At 44.4% G+C, this 17,762-nt stretch overlaps 1 protein-coding gene across 2 annotated transcripts in view; it reads left to right on the top strand.

The window, feature by feature from the left end:
* Positions 1 to 1,895: 1,895 nt before the first annotated feature.
* zeb2b (zinc finger E-box binding homeobox 2b) overlaps positions 1,896 to 17,762 on the top strand; it is a 78,303-nt gene continuing 62,436 nt past the window's right edge. Inside the window, exons 1-2 of one of the 2 annotated variants that reach the window (XM_034134792.1) lie at positions 1,896 to 2,754; positions 3,960 to 4,098. In XM_034134792.1, coding sequence (XP_033990683.1) covers positions 4,026 to 4,098 — 73 coding nt within the window. In that variant the 5' untranslated portion in view covers positions 1,896 to 2,754; positions 3,960 to 4,025. The remainder of the gene's footprint in view (positions 2,755 to 3,959; positions 4,099 to 17,762) is intronic. The other variant, XM_034134800.1, reaches the window with a different exon arrangement.

Genomic DNA, 17,762 nt, shown 5'->3' with positions numbered 1-17,762 from the left:
AGGGTAATGTGCTGCAAAAGCTTCTTTTTATTTATTTAGAGTAAACATACAGACACAGAGAAGAAATCATTCAGCAATCCAGTAAAAAAAAAAACACAATTTATTAGAAATAATTTAAATAATTACAAATCTGTCAACCAGTTTCCGTTCACTATTAATCTAATTTATAACAATTTTCAGAAAACTATTTATTTTCTTCCTCATAATAAATGTAATCACACACTTTAATACAAAAATAACAATCACAAAATGGAGCTAAGAATTATGAATTCATGCACATGTTGTTTCTGATCCCCCCCCTCACCTCATTTAAATCAATATATTCATTAAGCACCAGGTCCCCCTATAGGTCACACAACGACTGTAATCCGTTTTCACGGTGAATATACGGCCCCACGTTGGAGAGCCTGTGCTTAAAAAAAAAAAGAGGCGAGAGGTGCCACTCCAGACTCGCTTGGATGAATGGGACACAGATCTGGAGCAAGTGTGTGTGAGAGGGAGAGAGAGAGGGAGTGTGTGTGTGTGAGAGAGAGAGCGAGAGAGAGAGAGAGGCTGCTGGACTGCTTCGTTTACATGCAAGCACCGTGGCAGTAAATTACGCATGACAATAATTCACCCAGGACTGGATCCACTTTCGACCCGAGGAAAACGGGAGGCTTCACCCCCGATCCTTGCCCCCCCCCCCCTCTTTGTAGTTTAATTTGGAGGGAAAAAGGGGAGAAAATGACTACATTTCGCGATACATATTACTCAATAATGGCGAAAAAAAACTTACCAAAAAACTCAATTTATGTTTCGTGGCAGAGTCCTTCATTTCATGCAGAGAAGTTGGACAGAAAGTTGAGGCTATTTATATAATTATAATAATTACTATAATTGTATAACATTAGCAGAATAAAATAGTATTGATATTACTACTAATGTAATGATAATAAAATAAGTGGCAAAATCAGCAGAGTGAAGCAAACATTTTAGATTTAAAAAATGAAGAATCTTAGCAAAAGCTTCGACTCATCTGATTGTTTTTTATTTATTTTTGGGATGGAGGTGGAGGGCTTTTATAGAGGGGGGGGGGCATCTACCAGTTCAGCCCCTTGATTGATGATTTAATTAGCCATACAGTGGCGAACTGCAGGAGGACAGGACACAAAATAATGCGTTATTTACATAACCAATCACTGCGCTGCAAAGGTGGAGTCTCTCTCTCTCTCTCTCTCTCTCTCTCTCTCTCTCTCTCTCTCTCTCTCTCTCTCTCTCTCTCTCTCTCTCTCTCTCTCTCTCTCTCCCTTTCTCAGTCAGACATGGCTCGAGATGGTTGACTTCTTTAATAAATGCGAGATTCATCCTGTTAAGTGGCGTCCAGAAGGAATAAATCCCCCTAATAATCCTGGAATACTCCCTATGATAGTGCTGTAATATTCCTGCAGGAACTTCCACGTCACTTTATTCTACTTTATGGCATTATCCCTGCTCCTTTAGTATCACCAGACTGCTTCCTGCACTAATTTCTGTCACTGCTGGGTCACATGCATAGCTCCATAATATCGTACACTTATTCTGTATTCACTTTGTCTGTCAACAAGAACATGGAAATAAAAAGAATCAACAATGCAAATAATTAGTTGTGTAAACATGCGATCACACACTCAGGCAGTGACGTACCTGCTGCGCGACTGCAGGTACATCACTGCTAATAAATCAACAATCAACGTAACCCTGCAAAAAAAAGTAAATCTAAAGTTTTTTCATCCAAGCAATCTAAATGTTTCCCTAATTCACAAATCACACATTCTGCAAAATGCACTGAGAAACTCAAAATATTTTCTCCAATAATTTCCTAGAGGAATTATATCAAATTAATCTGAACTCCTGACATTTACGCGCAATACAAGACAGCGTCTGTTCGTATTGGAAACAAGTGGAGCTATACCATCACTTTTCTGAACACTAAATGACAGACGGATATTTTTTACAGCGTAGATAAAATGAACCGAACATCCCCAAACCTTTTGCAGTCGCAGCCAATTACAATAATGAAGAATATGTGGCATCGCCTCCCCAACTCCTGCATCCTGCCGTATCAAGCCTGCTATTTCTGCAAATTAAACCGAGTGGAAATAGAAATACAAAAAAAAAATCCTTACATGATTGCGGACGGCGTGGACGCGCTCCAAGTTTCTTCCCCCCCTTGTACACTAACACACACACACACACAGATTGAGGAAGAAAGGGGAAAAACAGTGTCGCCTGTTCTTGTCTCTGCGCCGAAGCCCGACATAGTTGGTTTCACTCAAAAAAGAGAAGAGATGGAGAAAGAGAGAGGAGAGTGAGGGAAAGAAAAGAGGGGGGAGAGAGTGAGGAAAGAAAAAAAAAAAAAAACTTCAACCCAGAAGATGCTCACGTTTGGCTCTCCTCAATTATCCCCTCCCGTGAAGATAGGTGGCGTGCGTTTCAGGGGGCTTCTCCTCTGTGTTACACGGCAAAGAAAAGGAGGTGGAAAGAAAAAAAATGTCATTAGAAGAGGCGTAACACGTCAGTCCCTACCCAGGTTTGTTTCCTGGAGTGGGTGTAAGACATCAGTTGTAAACCTGCCCTAGCAGGAATAGCGGTCCCTCCCTCCTCCCAACTATTTCTAAGGCTTTATTTCTAAGGCTTTATTATCACCGGTGGAAAAGGATCCGCTCACCGACGCGCTATCATCCCTCCTCGCGACTCCTATCCACAAGACACCTCTTTGGACCCCCTAAAAATCAGGTATGTGTCTTTTCCATTTTTTTGTATTTATACCATTTTTTTCCCCCGGATAAATGTTGGACGATAAACTTCCATTCTCGCGCGACTGAGTTGGAGCTCAACTTCGCCTCACCTGCACAGGTGGAAATAGGTGCGTGTGTTTCGACATGTTTTTCCTTTTTTTACCTCCGTGATGTAGCGGCGCGTGGAGGTTCCTGAAAGCCGGGAAAAGGAGCTTTTTGTTGGGCTGCACAACATCGCTTATCATGGGAGGAAAAAGGCGATATGCATCCCATTTCCTCCTTTAGTCTTCATATTATTTTAATTTTATTCTAAGCGTACAAGTAGCTACAACTTACAAAAGCTCTTGTCGACATGCACTTACCCTAATAACGGTATTTGCTGATAAAATAGCAGGCGATCCGAACATCCCACACAGTGATTGGACTCTTATCGCTTTTGTTTATGCGCAATTTGTCCCTTAAAGAATCTCCTTATAGTCCGGAGTCATTTGGCACATTTTAACAATTATTTCCCATCTGTTATTTATTAACTGTTGACAAGAGGCTTTGGATTGAGTTTATTAAAGCTCGAGGTGCAATTTTCTTAGGCGAAACCAAGTGTTTATTGAAGTTACATGACTTTCAATCAGACCTCACAGTGATTCCAAGCTGGGGCTCAGGCTCGCTTTTTGCCGTGTTTAACGTAAGTTTCTGGATTTGACCCTAAAATATGACAAGATGTGATTTATTAACCAGCTTTGCGTTTTGTGTCAAATTCGGGCTGAATGCGTAAATGTGAACAAATCTTGTCACTTTTAATACAAAATATTTATTTTCGTAAAAGTGGAGAAAAATACAAACCGGGTTAAGAAACTTTTCTGAAAGCTAAAACAATGTATGGACTCGCTTCTGAGGTGATATGAATTGTGGTTTTATCTAATAAGAGAAATTACAATTGTGTTCCTCCTGCTGTTTGCTTCGCTGTTAATGCCACTAAGCTGAGAGCCGATCAGCTGAAAATCAGAATTAGATGGACACGGATGCCCTCGCCGCTCCTGCTCATACTTTCACCCACGGCTCTTTTTTCCTCTCTTTTTTTTTTTTTACAATCTGTCCCTCCATCCAAGTTCCATTCGCTGTTTCTTGTCGCGCGTCCGGAGCAAGTGGATCTCCTCGCTAATACCCACGTTGTTGGTGTTGCTGTGTGTGTGTGTTTCCCGTCAGATACCAAGCTGAAATCAAGGAATCGAGTCCATGCGAGCTGCCATCTGATCCCACACACACTTATCAATGAAGCAAGAGATCATGGCGGATGGCCCCAGGTGTAAGAGGCGAAAACAAGCCAACCCGAGACGGAAAAACGGTAAGAAAATCACGGGGGCAAGCATTGGGGGGGATATCTTTGGATGTACGCCTGGTTTGAAGCTTTCCACTGCGGTTCGGGGGTGTGTGAGGCTCCGCGGCTGGTGCGCATTTCTGCCTTTACGCAGGGATAAAGGGACCGTTATCCGAGGAGAAACTGTGCGTAAATGTCTCCCACACGAGCCTTTGGAATCTTAAAAAAATTGCGGTTTTATATTTCATGGGGTTATTTTGTGATGTTCGCGAGGATGTTAGTTGGAAACTTGGTGGATGTTTGAAAGTTGGAGCGGGGTTTGTCGCCGGGACTGAGCCCGCCATGGGGGGACTGTAACGGTCACATCGCTGGCTGCAGCAGGCTCTTGCTGCTCGGTGTAAAAGTCCAATCTTGCGACTTGAGTTTTGATGTTGCTTTAATCCGCCTGCTGGTGTGCGTTAGCCGTGATGTTTTCCCTCTTTAAATAGGCCTTTACGTCACCTCTATAAGAAACATTTTAAAGTGATTTACCCCCACATTGTCGCTGTTTTCGGGACAAGCTGACTGCTGGAATAATTAATAGGAGATTGTGTTGTTGCTTCAGTTTTTCTGGCTATTTGTCCACCTTTGTCTCTTGGTGTATTGTAGTGGAAGTATCATATATAAATTGGCTGACATGTCCGATAAATGCTGGACATTAATTGGGTCTGGACTGGGCGCTGGAGGTGGAGATTTGTAGGTTTTTCTTTCTCCATTTGACTGCACACTTTCCCACAAGAGGCAAATCTGCTGTGACATTTCCTGGCCCCGTTATTCCTGATTATTCTATATATGCTCCAAACACAGCCAAAGCAGTGTGTGCTGTGATTCAGGGCTTTTTATTTGCTTTCTTCACAACAGTTTTTTAATCTCTGCCCCCACAGGTTATTTATCTAGATCAGATTTCATTTATTGATTTCAAACAATCAATAGCAGACAAGCATTTTGTTCCACACTAAATAGCACAGAGCATAACAGTGGAGCTGGAGATTTCCAATATATATGTACATCTGCGGTATTCATGCTTTAAAAAAGAGAAAATAGAATAATAACACACGTTTAGAGATATGACAGCCTGTTTAGCTGTGGCCACCTGTTTATAAAGGGGGGAGTGAGAGGGAGAAAAACTGCCTTGGCTTTTGTACCGAATGCAGCATTTGATAAAAATAATATTAGCAAAGCAAATATAATTTTCACACCCTTAAAGCTGACAACAGAAGGCAAGCTGTGTAAAGAATATCTCATATAAAAATGCATCCAGGAGAAATGACATTTAAAGAAATATATTTAATTTGAGTTTTAAAATCCCCTTTTTCTACCATAACAACTATCTCTGTCTGATGACCCCCCCCCCCTCCCCTCCTCCTCTTCCCCCTCCTCTCCCTCACCCCCAATCCTCCCCCCTGGGAATGCAGAGGCTTATTGAGGCTTGGCCACTCTCCCCCTGTCTCTCTGCCTGTCTCTCTGTCCTCTTCCTGTGCAGGGATGGCAGGGCGAGTGTGTGTGTGACGGCCGGCAGAACACACTCATTCCTTCGGCATTTTTACTGACAAAAAAACGCCTCCGATGCACCAAAAAATTGCAGCGCGTACACACACACTTTTCTATATTTATATTACCAGATGGAGGGCGGACGCACCCAACCTCCCTCTTCCCAACAAATACACACAAATGTTAAATCTCTAATTTCTCTAGAATAGATTTCGTAAATTATAATTTGCCTGAGAATATTTCTTTGCGTGGCTCGATGTCATTTTTCTGGAATTGTTTGGATTATTTTTCAAAATGGAAGCAGCGTTTGTGCCAATTAGTATTAATGAGGCGTTTGCTCACTAAGTTGTCTAACCAATGACATTCTCATCCATATGACTGTTGGCCTTCAGGGGTGGAGGTGCTACAGTAGCTCCACTCACTCACTGCCCAGCCTGTCATGTGGTATTTAAACACACTTCATGACTTATCCCCCCCCCCCCCCCCCACACCCTCAACCAAACCTCTGTCTCCCAGCTCACACACTCGGAAATGGCAGTATTTAAAAAGCGACAAAACCTGAGATTTCATCCTTGTTCCCCCACTGTTAAAGCGCTCTGAAAAGCCTTCTCCTCTCCCGGTGTGAAACTTGATCTCGGCAGCGTGAAGTGTTTGAGAGTTTGGCCCTCGCCAGGTGTTGCTTGTCACATCCAGCTGTGAGCGCCCAGCAGAGAAGCACTTGCACACCTGTCCTTATTTTCCTATTACTCAACCAGCACATGCATCAAAAACAGCAAACATAAATCTGCTTTGTAATGGTAATTGTTGTTGATTTTAGTCTCTTTGCGTCAAACTGTGGTGTCTGAGCAAAAGGAGGAAATACAGATGTTTCGCTCTTTGTGTGTTCGAGTGTTTTCCTTAATTCTGCCGATTTTTCGTTCACCCCAGATGACATTTCATAGCCGGGACATTCCCTCGGAAATGCGCTGATTACATAATCTGAAGCAGAGGCCGATCTCCACCTCTCTGTCTCTGCATCTCTCTGGAGTTTGATATCATGTGGTTATCACAGAATCATGCTTAAGGTGGAGAAAAAATAGGGGGAAAGTGTGTGTGTGTGTGTGTGTGTGTGTGTGTGTGTGTGTGTGTGTGTGTGTGTGTGTGTGTGGGTGTGGGAGGGGGGGATAGCCTTGCTTTCACTCTCAGACAATGCCAGATTTCTGCCAGTCTAAACAATTTGTCCATCTCTATTATTCCTCTGTCTTTTTAAAGTTGTATTTGCAGCTCCCGCAGTAGAGAATAGAAAAAGGGGGGGGGGGGGGTAACACAAGGTGCTCCCTTTCTTCCTCTTCTTTTTCTCTCACCCCCCTTCCTCTTTCCCTCCCTCCCTCCTCCTTCTTATCCCAGATTTCCCCTCCTCAAGGTAGGGGCAGCTTTTTGCCATCGTCACTGAGTTAAGGGGGGTTAAAAGAAAGGAGAAAAAAAAAAGAGGGGAGGTTTCGCGGGGCGCTCGCGGACAATTGATTGTCAGTGGTAATGTGTTTCATTTACATGTTTATACCGTCAATAGTGGCGGGGGGTTGTCCACCGCGCCATTCACTGCTGCCATTCCCATACGGGTTGGCAATTGTGTGGCAGACACCTTGCACTCCTGATGGCTTTTTTTCTCTGTGGGAAGAAGCTGGGAAAAGTGCTCTGCGGTGCATTCATGTTGAGGGAAATAAGGGATTATTTTGTTTAAGCAAGTGAAATAATTACTGTGAGATATTACAGGGGGCCGGCAGTAGGGGGGGGGGGGGCGCAGATAGACGAGGATGAAGTATTTTTATAACCTCGTGGTGGAATCAAAATAGACATATTCCAATTACCCCATGTAAAACGGCTAGCAGGTTTCCCTCAATGCAGGCTAATAAGGAGGCATATTTGTCCTGTCACAACTACACATTGCACTTTGGCGTGCTGCGTGAGGCCTTGTTATTTTACCGAGCGTACGGTAGCTTTTTTGCATCACTTGATATTTTTTTTTCTTCTCTTCCCTCTCCCTCGGCTGCAGTCGTCACGAGCTAAATATATCCATCTGCTCAAAGTGTGTGAGTCAAGTGTATATAGCCGAGCACATAAAAATGAATGGACTTCCCTTACGAGATCATTGTGATTTGGAGCCTAGCGTTTGGTCTATAGGAGCAAAAAAGATGTTCCCTTTGGGTCATTTCTGAGAGGACTTTTCCCCGGGATCAGTGTGTCTAAAGGGCCCCGCAGTATTTACAGTTATTGTAATTCACATGATTTTATTTTATTTTATCGAGCGTGTCGCAGAGAGACGGAGATACAGTCGTCGCAGTGTGATATCTCCGGCTTTCAAGCTGATATGTTATTCAACAAATCCTCTAATATGTGCTTTCCACAAGGAATTAAATCAGGAATGTAGCTCAGCAACAGCTCCACACACACACACACACACACACACACACACACACACACACACACACACACACACACACACACACATACACATACACATACACACACACACACACACAACACAACACACATGCACCGTTTTTTTCACGCTTTGATAAGGCAGATAAAAGCAAATAGCATGGCTTGTGGCTGTACAACCCCCCCCCCCCTCCCCAACCCACACACACACACACACACAAAAAAACTAATGATCATCTCAACTCCATCCTGGACACTGGACAGAAAACTTTCATCCACCTTCCCAAAAAAATAGCCAAAAAACATTTTTGACACATTTTTTATTATTCCTTTTTTTTCCGTATTATTCCTCGACCGCCCTGCTTGTGTGAAGATATGTTTTCGCCTGCCGGCCAGAGAACACACACTTGCAGAGGCACCGCGAGCCCGGACCCCTGACACCGCGGGTCTTTGGAATGCCTTAGGTACGATTTCACTTTCGCTCACATCAATGCTGACCTGAATGCCTTTCATATCTGATCCGCCGTGTCTCTCCTGGTAAACATCCCCCGGGGGGAGAACAAAGAAAGGAGCTCCTCTTCTTCTTCTTCTCCCTCTTAATCACAATTCAGCCCCTTTCGCCGCCAGCAGCAGGGCTACACATTTGCATTCAGCATCAGAAAAAGGGCCTGAGATGAAAAGGGGGGGGGCGGGAAAAAAAAAAGAGAGTAAGAGAAGGGAAAAATAGGGAAGAGAGGCAGAAAAGGGTGGGTGTGTGTTGGAGAGAAATAACTAGGGTGTTTGTGGTTGTTTGTTGGTCGTCCCCTGGTTACAAGCCTTTTATAGCCTCCCTACTCTAGCAGGGACCCCGGCCCCCCCTGACAGACAGATAGTGTTACGAGATGGCATACCCACACTATTCGTGGCCACTCACACTTAAGAAGAAGAAGAAGAAGAAAAAGGGGCAAAAATTCTGGCTGCGACCGATTGGATTGTGCTTTAAGAGACGATAAGAGCAGGTGTCTCCCCCCCCCCCCCCTGTTTGTCTGTGCTTTCCAAAACTTCCTTCAAAAATACTGAATTTGCCAGCACACTTTTGTGAGGCTCTTTTTTTTATTTGTCTGTGGTCGGAAAGTGTGTTCTCATTCTTTTAAATACAATGCCATCCTTTTTTTTGAAAAGCCTATGGAACGAGGACACAATACATCCCCTTATGTAAACACACACAATGCTTTATCATAATGATTAGCAGGATATCTTTATCACCCGATTCCCAGGCTGGATGTATGCAAATCTTAAGCAAAGATGGGGAGACTGAAGGGAAGGGAGGAGGGGGGGGGGGGGTACCTCCGCTCTTTAAATGGCATCATGTGATATGGATTCCAGTTTTCTTTATTCTCTTTCTTTTCCTCGCCCAGAAGTTTTCTTTCTTTTTGGTTAAGAAGAAGGATTATCGGTACACCTTCCCTCCCTCCTCCTCCTGGCCAAGCTGCGCAGGATTTAGGCAGATTTACTTCAGCAAACACCTTTGGACACTGGGGGAAAAGTAGGAGTCTGTTTGCAAAAGGGGCCTTTTGTTCCGAGAGGTTCTGGATAATGCCTTACCAGGCAGCCATGATATTAACCCGTGCTTTGGAGGGGGGTTAACTCTTTGTAGGATAACTCTTTGCTCCTTTGTGGACATCCATCCTTTTAAAAAATGTGCATTGGGTGTTGTTTCAGTAACTCAGAATTCCTCTTGTTTTTCGTGATGGGACATATTGGTTTGGAAAAAGCCGAGCTGCAGAGGTTACAGCGTATTTGGGGTGATGCACACACACACAACACACACACACACACACACACACACACACACACACACACACACACACACACACACACACACACACACACACACACACACACACACACAGAGACAGAGCAGCTCCCACTGCCAAGAACGGTGAAAGCGAGAGCGGTGGCTGGGATCCGCTGCCTGACTAACACCCAGGCATGAATCAGCCAATAGTGAGCCAACTCTGCCCTGTGACTTCCCTTTATGTTTAAACGGCAATAACCATGCTTCGTACAAAACAATGTGGTGACAACGTGGCATTCCCTGCATGCGTTTGACCTTAATCTTTTGCATTTTTTCTCCTCCATGCATCATAAAAAAAGAGGCAGTTTTGCATGAGATTAAGTCACAGTTTTCACAGCTGAACTGTTGCTGAACTTGTGTTCGTCCCCAGAAGGAATTGCCTCGGAAAAATCAGGTCTCGCTCGCGAATAGCGAGGCCTCTGCTCCTCCAGATATTAAAAGCAGTGAGCTGGATTATTGTCACTATGAGCATGTTGAAAATACTCTGTCTCGGTGACACAGCGATTGTCAGAAGTCCGCTCGGACACCGTGTGAAAGCAGCAGAGATGGAGAGTGATGGAGCAAAGGTGACAGACTTAAAGGTGTTTCTGGGGGCGGCGTTCTGCCTGTCAGGCTCTGACCCCCCCCCCCCTCCCTCCATCCCTTGTTTTCCTCAGGATTTGACAGGTCGTATCAACACTGTGCTGTTCTGCTAGTCTGAGTAAAGTTGCAGTGCAGTCAGATGTCTTTCTCCTGCTTCCCTGACTTTATTTCATGCCTTCTTGCTTGTTTTCGCTTTTTCCCCTTGTTTTCCTCCTTTCACTCCTTGTGGTTTTGACAAAAAGCAAACACAGAAATTGAAACTTCACTGGTCCGGCAAATAATTGCATGCATTTGGACTTTTCATTTACGTGTGTACACTCTTTACCCTAAGCCGGCATGTTTTATGCATTGCGTGGAAGGGAAAAAGGCATTTTGAAATATCATGCCTCATTTGAGTCTTTCTCAAGTGAAAATGCAAAGTCTTTATTTGGCCCATCCGTTCCGTCTCGTCCTGCTGTTTGCACTTATTCAGTTGTTGCGCCGCGCCTCGCATGTGATTTTCTCCGAGTGTCGACTTTTTCCCATTTGCGAGGGAGTCTGGGCGCGACAGACGACAGGTTGCTGAGCAGGTGTAAACTCACGTTGGGAATTCATAATCAATTGGCAGGGGGGGGGCAAAAAACAACTTTAAAAACACCTTCTTTATTCCTTACATTGGTTTGGGCACAAGAGGAGTTTGTATTGCATCTGTTCCTCCAAATGAAATGTAGCTTTCATCCAAGTTTACCTTCCTTATTGTCTCTTTCAGTGTGCAGATTCACTTTATTTTTGTGACACCTTTTCGCTGTATAAATCCTACATTATTTTTGACGTTCCTCGCAGTAATATTTATCACAACCTGTCAAATCATATCTTGTGCTTTTAGCGAACATGATTGTATCTTAATAGAGCAACAAAAGAACAGATATAGATTAAATCTAAAGAACAAACACATCACAGCTGGTTCCTGCTTGTGTGTGAATGCATTTCTGCTCAGTGTGTGTGTGTGTGTGTGTGTGTGAGACTTATCACTGCTGTCAAGCGTAAAGCAGGGCACAGCTTCGTGACGTTTCTGAGGGAAAGGAGAAAAAAAGTAATCACCTCAATTGCCCATTAAAATGATTTTTACCCATTTTCTCCCGTTTCTTTGCGGCAGCTGCTTCAGAGATGACACCTTTGTGCAAACAAGTGTTGAAAGCAGCCTCCAGTTTTCTGCTCTGATGTCGGCACTGCTGATCTGCACACACACATGCGCATATTTAGAGAAGCACACACTCTTTGATGTATGTTTGATTGTTGGGTAGGAAGAGCTCTTCTGGCAAGGTCATGGCCACGTGGAACAATCAATAACAGATCACCAGATTAAGGCATGGTGACATCTGGAAATCTAGGCCCTCTCCACACACGACTTAACCCATTTTCAGCTCACCGTCTTACCTTTCATTCAGGATAATAGAACATGCTTTTTGATCAGGGCTCGCTTTCTTACCGTAGTTCATTATTCAGAAGGTGTCCGTCTTCTCCCCGCCACCTAAGTGCACCCCTCTCGTTACCTTTTCCTTTTTTTAACGAGGACTTGTCTGCTTTCGTTTTGTGCTCCGGTTTCCCCACCGTCTCGCGTGGAAGTAAATTCAGATGTGTTATCTCAATTTAATTGCAGCCGATTGCCAAGCGAGATTAAGACGAAATTAGGTCATTTTGCGGTTGCACAAATCTCGCTCACTTCCCCGGCTTTCATCTCGGGGCTTGATCAAGCACCTTCTTAACCGGAGGTTGCAGCCAAAAGGGGAAACGGTCAGAAATTACGCTCTGGCCCTCGTTGTTATTCAAACATACATTTAACCTTTGGCAAGAGTGAGTCAAGGAGAACTGAAACAAGAAGGGGGGGGGGGGGGGGAGAACATCTTCCCCTTTAAATGTCATCCAGTCAGTGGACATGTGTAGCGAAGTCAACCCTGTTAAAAACTCAGAGAGGTGAACTCACGTGTTAATGGGTTCTGACTGGAGAGGGAGCCCCCTCCCCTGAACGCCTCGTGTCCCGTCGCTGTCAAACGCGAATGTCAAACAAACACCTCCTCAGGTAGCGGGGGGATAATCACACCGACAGGCCTGTCCTCAGCCTTTCTGACATGCAGGACGAACGGGGGCTGAGGCAGAGTTATCTGTGGACTGAAGTTAGGGTCTGGATTCAGGGGTTTAGGGTTAGGGTTTGAGGCGATCAAGCAGGAGGTCAAAGATGTTTAATCACAACAGTTAATGAATCCTTGGAGGTTGCAGTTTGACAGATCTTCGTGGTTTCTGTGACAAGGCAAAGAGCCAGGATTCGGGTTTTGGTTTGGATGAGGCACTGAATCTCCAGGATAGACGCTTTGTGATTATCAGTATCTGTTTTTAAAAGTCATGATGAGGTGATAAAACTGAGGTTTGCGTGGTTGTGGCTGTACTTTGCTTTCGACGCCTCTCCTTTCTTTGGCTTTAGGATGAGTTTTGAAACCCAAGTTATGACTGATTGTGGTCACGGCTTGTATTCCAGCTGGATTGCTGGAGCTAAATCCTGGCTGCCGAGGGATGGATGGGTGTTTTCTGACCTAGAAACCTTGTGGGAGGCAACCAAGATTGGGTCATTTATGGAGACTCGAGCTCAGTGTTGGCCATGTGTCACAGCCTGGTCATTGGTGTAGGTTAAGGCTTTACGACCCGTGGGCTTACGTTTTCTTTTTTTTAAATTCCTGGGCTTTAAATGTTTGGTATATTCTTAGGGATTTGGGATTTTGAACTTCTATTGGGAATGGTTTAAAGGCCAGACTCTCCTTAGATGTAAAGGTGATGAACTAGAGTTCTTCTCGGTCTTGAAACTTTGTCTCCTCCAGTCCATTCCCCCCCCCCACTTCCATGCATCCCACCAGCAGCTCAGTCAGTCATCTAAGCAGTCAGCCCACTCTAATTACTTCTCCCCCACCCAAGGGAAGCTACTTCCTTATCGGCTGGCCGTCTTGCTCCGGCATTCCTGAGATAAATTCTCCACCACTTTGTTATTCTTACTACTTAGGGGTATAGGAATTAGCATGTCCATCAAAGCAGACCTTGTATTCTGCCTTTTTTCTCACACCCCCCCTTACGACCTTATCAGTGGTCGTACATTACAGCCAGGCATGGGACGTGCCCATGGGCTGCAGAGGTGAATAACGGACAGCCTGACATAAAAGGCTCTGAGGGATGATCAGACAGCTTTACTGTAGTCTGGCCTTCTGGAAGGTACTTAGCCCTCCTTAAAATACACTTGGTCCAGGTAGCATGTTTTCTGTTTGTAGTTATCGAAAATGTTTGTATTAAAGAGCTCCACCGTGTTTCCAAAAAAGCTGTCATATTCACATCAAGCGAGTTTCACAACCTTTTAGCCCATTTATACCTGTTAAAACCTCCACTCGGCAATTTCAAACACGCACGAGCATCCCTGGGTAAATAATCAGCGCTCCATTCAGCCCCATTTTTTTTGCAGATGTGCGGATTTGATCGAGACCGAGCCCTCTTTTCCTTCCTTCCTTCCTTCCTTCCGCTCCTCGCCGTATGTTTCCCAACACGGTTTATACCTCAACAGCAAGCAGACGCCGCCTTCTAAACTGGCAATCACAGTATCCCTAATGTTATTACTTTTCATAATTAGTTACAGCAACACTCATTCCACGACTGGCGGAAAGGAGTATTCCTTAGTAATTAAGGTAATGAAATATTCATTTATGCTACCTTTTCAGCAGTCGCACAAATGAGCCAGCCATGCTTAATGTCCGCCTTGCCTCTGATTTTATTATGATGGCAGACTGGCACATCTGCAATTAGCACCCGCACTGACAGTTAGCGTTTTTTTTTCGTGCGGCGGTAAGCAGAGGGAGGTGAGGTGAAGCGGAGCAGGGTGGGTGCCCCCTGGTGCGATTACAAGCCCCGCCTTCCTCCTCCAGCAACCTCGTCTCCTTTTGCCTTTTTTCTTTTTTGGTGTGTTACCTTTATCTCCTCATCCCCCCCCCCCCCCCTCCGCCGGAGAGGTTACCTTTTCCCAACGGAGCGAAATCGACTTGACATAACTGTTCATCAGTTTCAGTCCCCCCTCCTCACCCCCGAGGTAGTTTGCATCAAATCAGGCCCAGTCAAGCTTCAAGTGGAAATTGGCAGGCCAGAACCTGACAGTGGAGGAGAGAAAGGGGGGAGGGAGGGTGGGGGGGGGGACTGGAAGCAGGCGAGTCGCAGCACTAGCAGCTTGAACTACATCCAAGATGGTGATCGTGAGGTCAAGTTTTGAGGTTAAGTGCTAATAAGTCGGTTTTAAATCAACCCTAATTGAACCGGAGAAGATACTGTTTGCTTTTTTCATGTGGACTGAATCACATTAGGATATGAGTTATAGTTTGGATTTTTTAAGGAACTACAGTGTCTCTTTTGCCATGAATATTAATTACCAGCTGAGTAAAAAAAGGACCTTTTACTACTGCTTTTATTTTGGAGTTTGCAGCACATTTGTGCGAATACATTATAAGCCTTTATGTACCACAGATCTGAAAATGGCTGACACTTGCAAACAGTCACACATGTTGACCAGGCAAGTGCACTTTCTACACACACACACACATATGGACACAGACACACTTCTCTACACACACTTGCAACCATATTTGCATATCGTCAGACATCACACATTTGCACGCATGCAGAAACAAAAACCGTAGTACACACACACACACACACACACACACACACACACACAGGGCCTACATATATCAAACTTTAGATGCACACACACTTCACACACACTCACACACACTCACACACATGCTAATTGGCAGACAGACAGGTCACAGCAGACGCAGATGTGCCGTTTCTTTCCTTTTTTCTCCTCCCGAACCTCGCCGGGCCCTCGGAGGGAAGCAGATAAGGACTTTGTGATGAAACTTTTAGTGAATCTCGCTGCTCCAGTTCTGTCGCCGCCACGTCACTAAGCTCAAAACGCCTCCCCCACCCTCCTCCCAGCTGCTATATATTCTTATTAAGGTTGAGTGGGAGAGGTGAGTGTTATTTATTCACTTCTCGGTCCCTTCTGACTGTCTGCAGCCTATATTTCGAAGTTCCTTTAATTCCATATCTCTTTCACACCTTTTATCTTACCTTCCATTGTCTGCCTACTTTTTGGCTCTTACTTTCCTCCTTCTGTCTTAATCTTTCTCTCCTCTCCCCTCCACTTGTGTTTTCTTTCTCCCCCCCCTGTCTTACTCCTCATCTCCTCCCTTCCCCGCCTGTCCTGAGCTTTGCATTTGCTCTGATGGGCTGATGGCCGTTTCGACAGGGCAGCATTGAGGTAAAACGGTGTGACGGCAGAGTTTTGTTAAGCCGAGAACAAAGGCTCAGAGATGCCGGGCCAAGCCATTGTCCTGCGCCCGTATTGGCCTTGCCACAGTTTTGCAGGATTTAATGCTCTGTTTACCTCCAGCCAATCGCCACTAATATTCAAAGAGGGGCTTCTTCCTTTTAGACGCACCTCAGGATGATTTAAGATAGATCCATAAAAAAACTGCAGCTTTGTTGGAGAAGGAGTGATTCAGAGAGATGGAGTGGCAAAAACACGTCTTTCTGTGCCATTTGAAAAAAAAGTGAATAACTCTAAATTATTATTGTTCTAAAAGTTTTATTTTTGTTCAATATAATATAAATTACATATGGCTTGAATTTGGTTGCAACTTTCACTGAGATTTGGACATTTGGAAACACCCAACATTTTGATTTGAAACCGTGCAACACATTGGATTCAAATTTGCTAAAACTTTATTAAAACCTCCTTCTCCCACTCCTGATGTCAAAATGACCGGACCTATTTTAGAATGCAGGGCCTCCTCTGTGTCTGTCACTGTGACTGCGAGAAAGATATGAACACAGAGAGAGTGAAGTGTGTGTGTGTGTGTGTGTGTGTGTGTGTGTGTGTGTGTGTGTGTGTGTGTGTGTGTGTGTGTGTGTGTGTGTGTGTGTGTGTGTGTGTGTGTGTGTGTGTGTGTGTGTGTGTGTGTGTGTGTGTGTGTGTGTGTGTGTGTGTGTGTGTGTGTGTGTGTCTGGTCCGTTGGAGTTCCCCTGCATGGTCTTTGGGCAAACTGAAAGCAGTGCTCAGTGGGATTAGAGAATGAGTGTTGCTGGGGGTGGCAGAGGGCGGAGGACAGAACACAGGAGGATTCTGGGAGTTTTGTCTGCCCTATAGCTGGTAGGCACTTTGCAGGGATCTCTATAGGTGCTCTATAGAAAATGCCCATGAAAAACAACCCTGAATGTTTTAAAACGTGTTCAAAACTGTTTTAGATTTTGTCAGTTTAATTCTAAACTAAGGTTCCAAATAAATAAAGGACACTGTTGCCAGACTTGATTTCCAAATCTCAGTGAAAGTTGCAACTCCAAGCTTTTTTCCGCACAAACTTCCCTAATTAGCGGCTGAAGGAGGCGGCAGCTTTTTAAAGAAGTTGCGACACAGTGGTGTGTTTTTGTTTTTAACTGCAACAGTCACTCTGACATTAACATAAAAGCAAAGTTTCAGCGAACAAGGGGCAATAAACTCAGTCAGAAGCGCCGTCATCGAACCCAATGATATTTTCACGAGCACATAAAGATTATGAGTCCATTCCAGTAGCACCCATCTGTGCTTTCATGTGCGACTACATGCTCAGCAGTTAAAGGGGCGGCCGAGGAGAGAGATGGGGATGACTTTCATTTGGGTAAATAGTTTGTTAAGGTCAAAAGAGATAAGAAGGGTGTAATCCCCCCGACAGCAAGCCCCTAAAACCTCTGGGTGATTGACAGGTTTACGACAGTTGTTTGGGGGTTAGAAAACAAATAAACCACTTCCTGCCAAATCCTCTCCGTGCTCCAGCGATTAACGGGTTAACTAAATGAAACAATTTGTCAACACACACTTTCCAAAACCCCTTTTCTGCTGCTGCTTTCCCTTTTTTCCCCCCCCACAAAACAATTACAAAATTACAGTAGATAAAAACTGAACGGCGGCAGTATTTATGCAATCAACATAACGAAGAAACAAAACAATTTAATGTGCAAAAATCATCATTCATCTGCATTATAATTGCTTCTCTTTCACATCTACGGGGATGGTTAATTAAAATTGTGATTAAATGCGCCAGCACTGCCTAAGATGTCTTCCCCTAAACAGGTGCTACAGAATTTAAAAGTAAAGAGAAAAAGCTAATTAGCATTGGAAATTGAGAAATTGCCTGCAAGAATCAGTGTTAATTTCACTCACTGATGAGGTAATTTATAAAGGGTGAGCCGAGGAGTCTGTGCAACACGAGAGATTGCAACACTG

This window comes from Trematomus bernacchii, unplaced genomic scaffold (assembly GCF_902827165.1).
Source record: "Trematomus bernacchii unplaced genomic scaffold, fTreBer1.1, whole genome shotgun sequence".
Classification (NCBI taxonomy): domain Eukaryota; kingdom Metazoa; phylum Chordata; class Actinopteri; order Perciformes; family Nototheniidae; genus Trematomus; species Trematomus bernacchii.
This window is presented reverse-complemented; position numbering and strand designations above follow the sequence as displayed.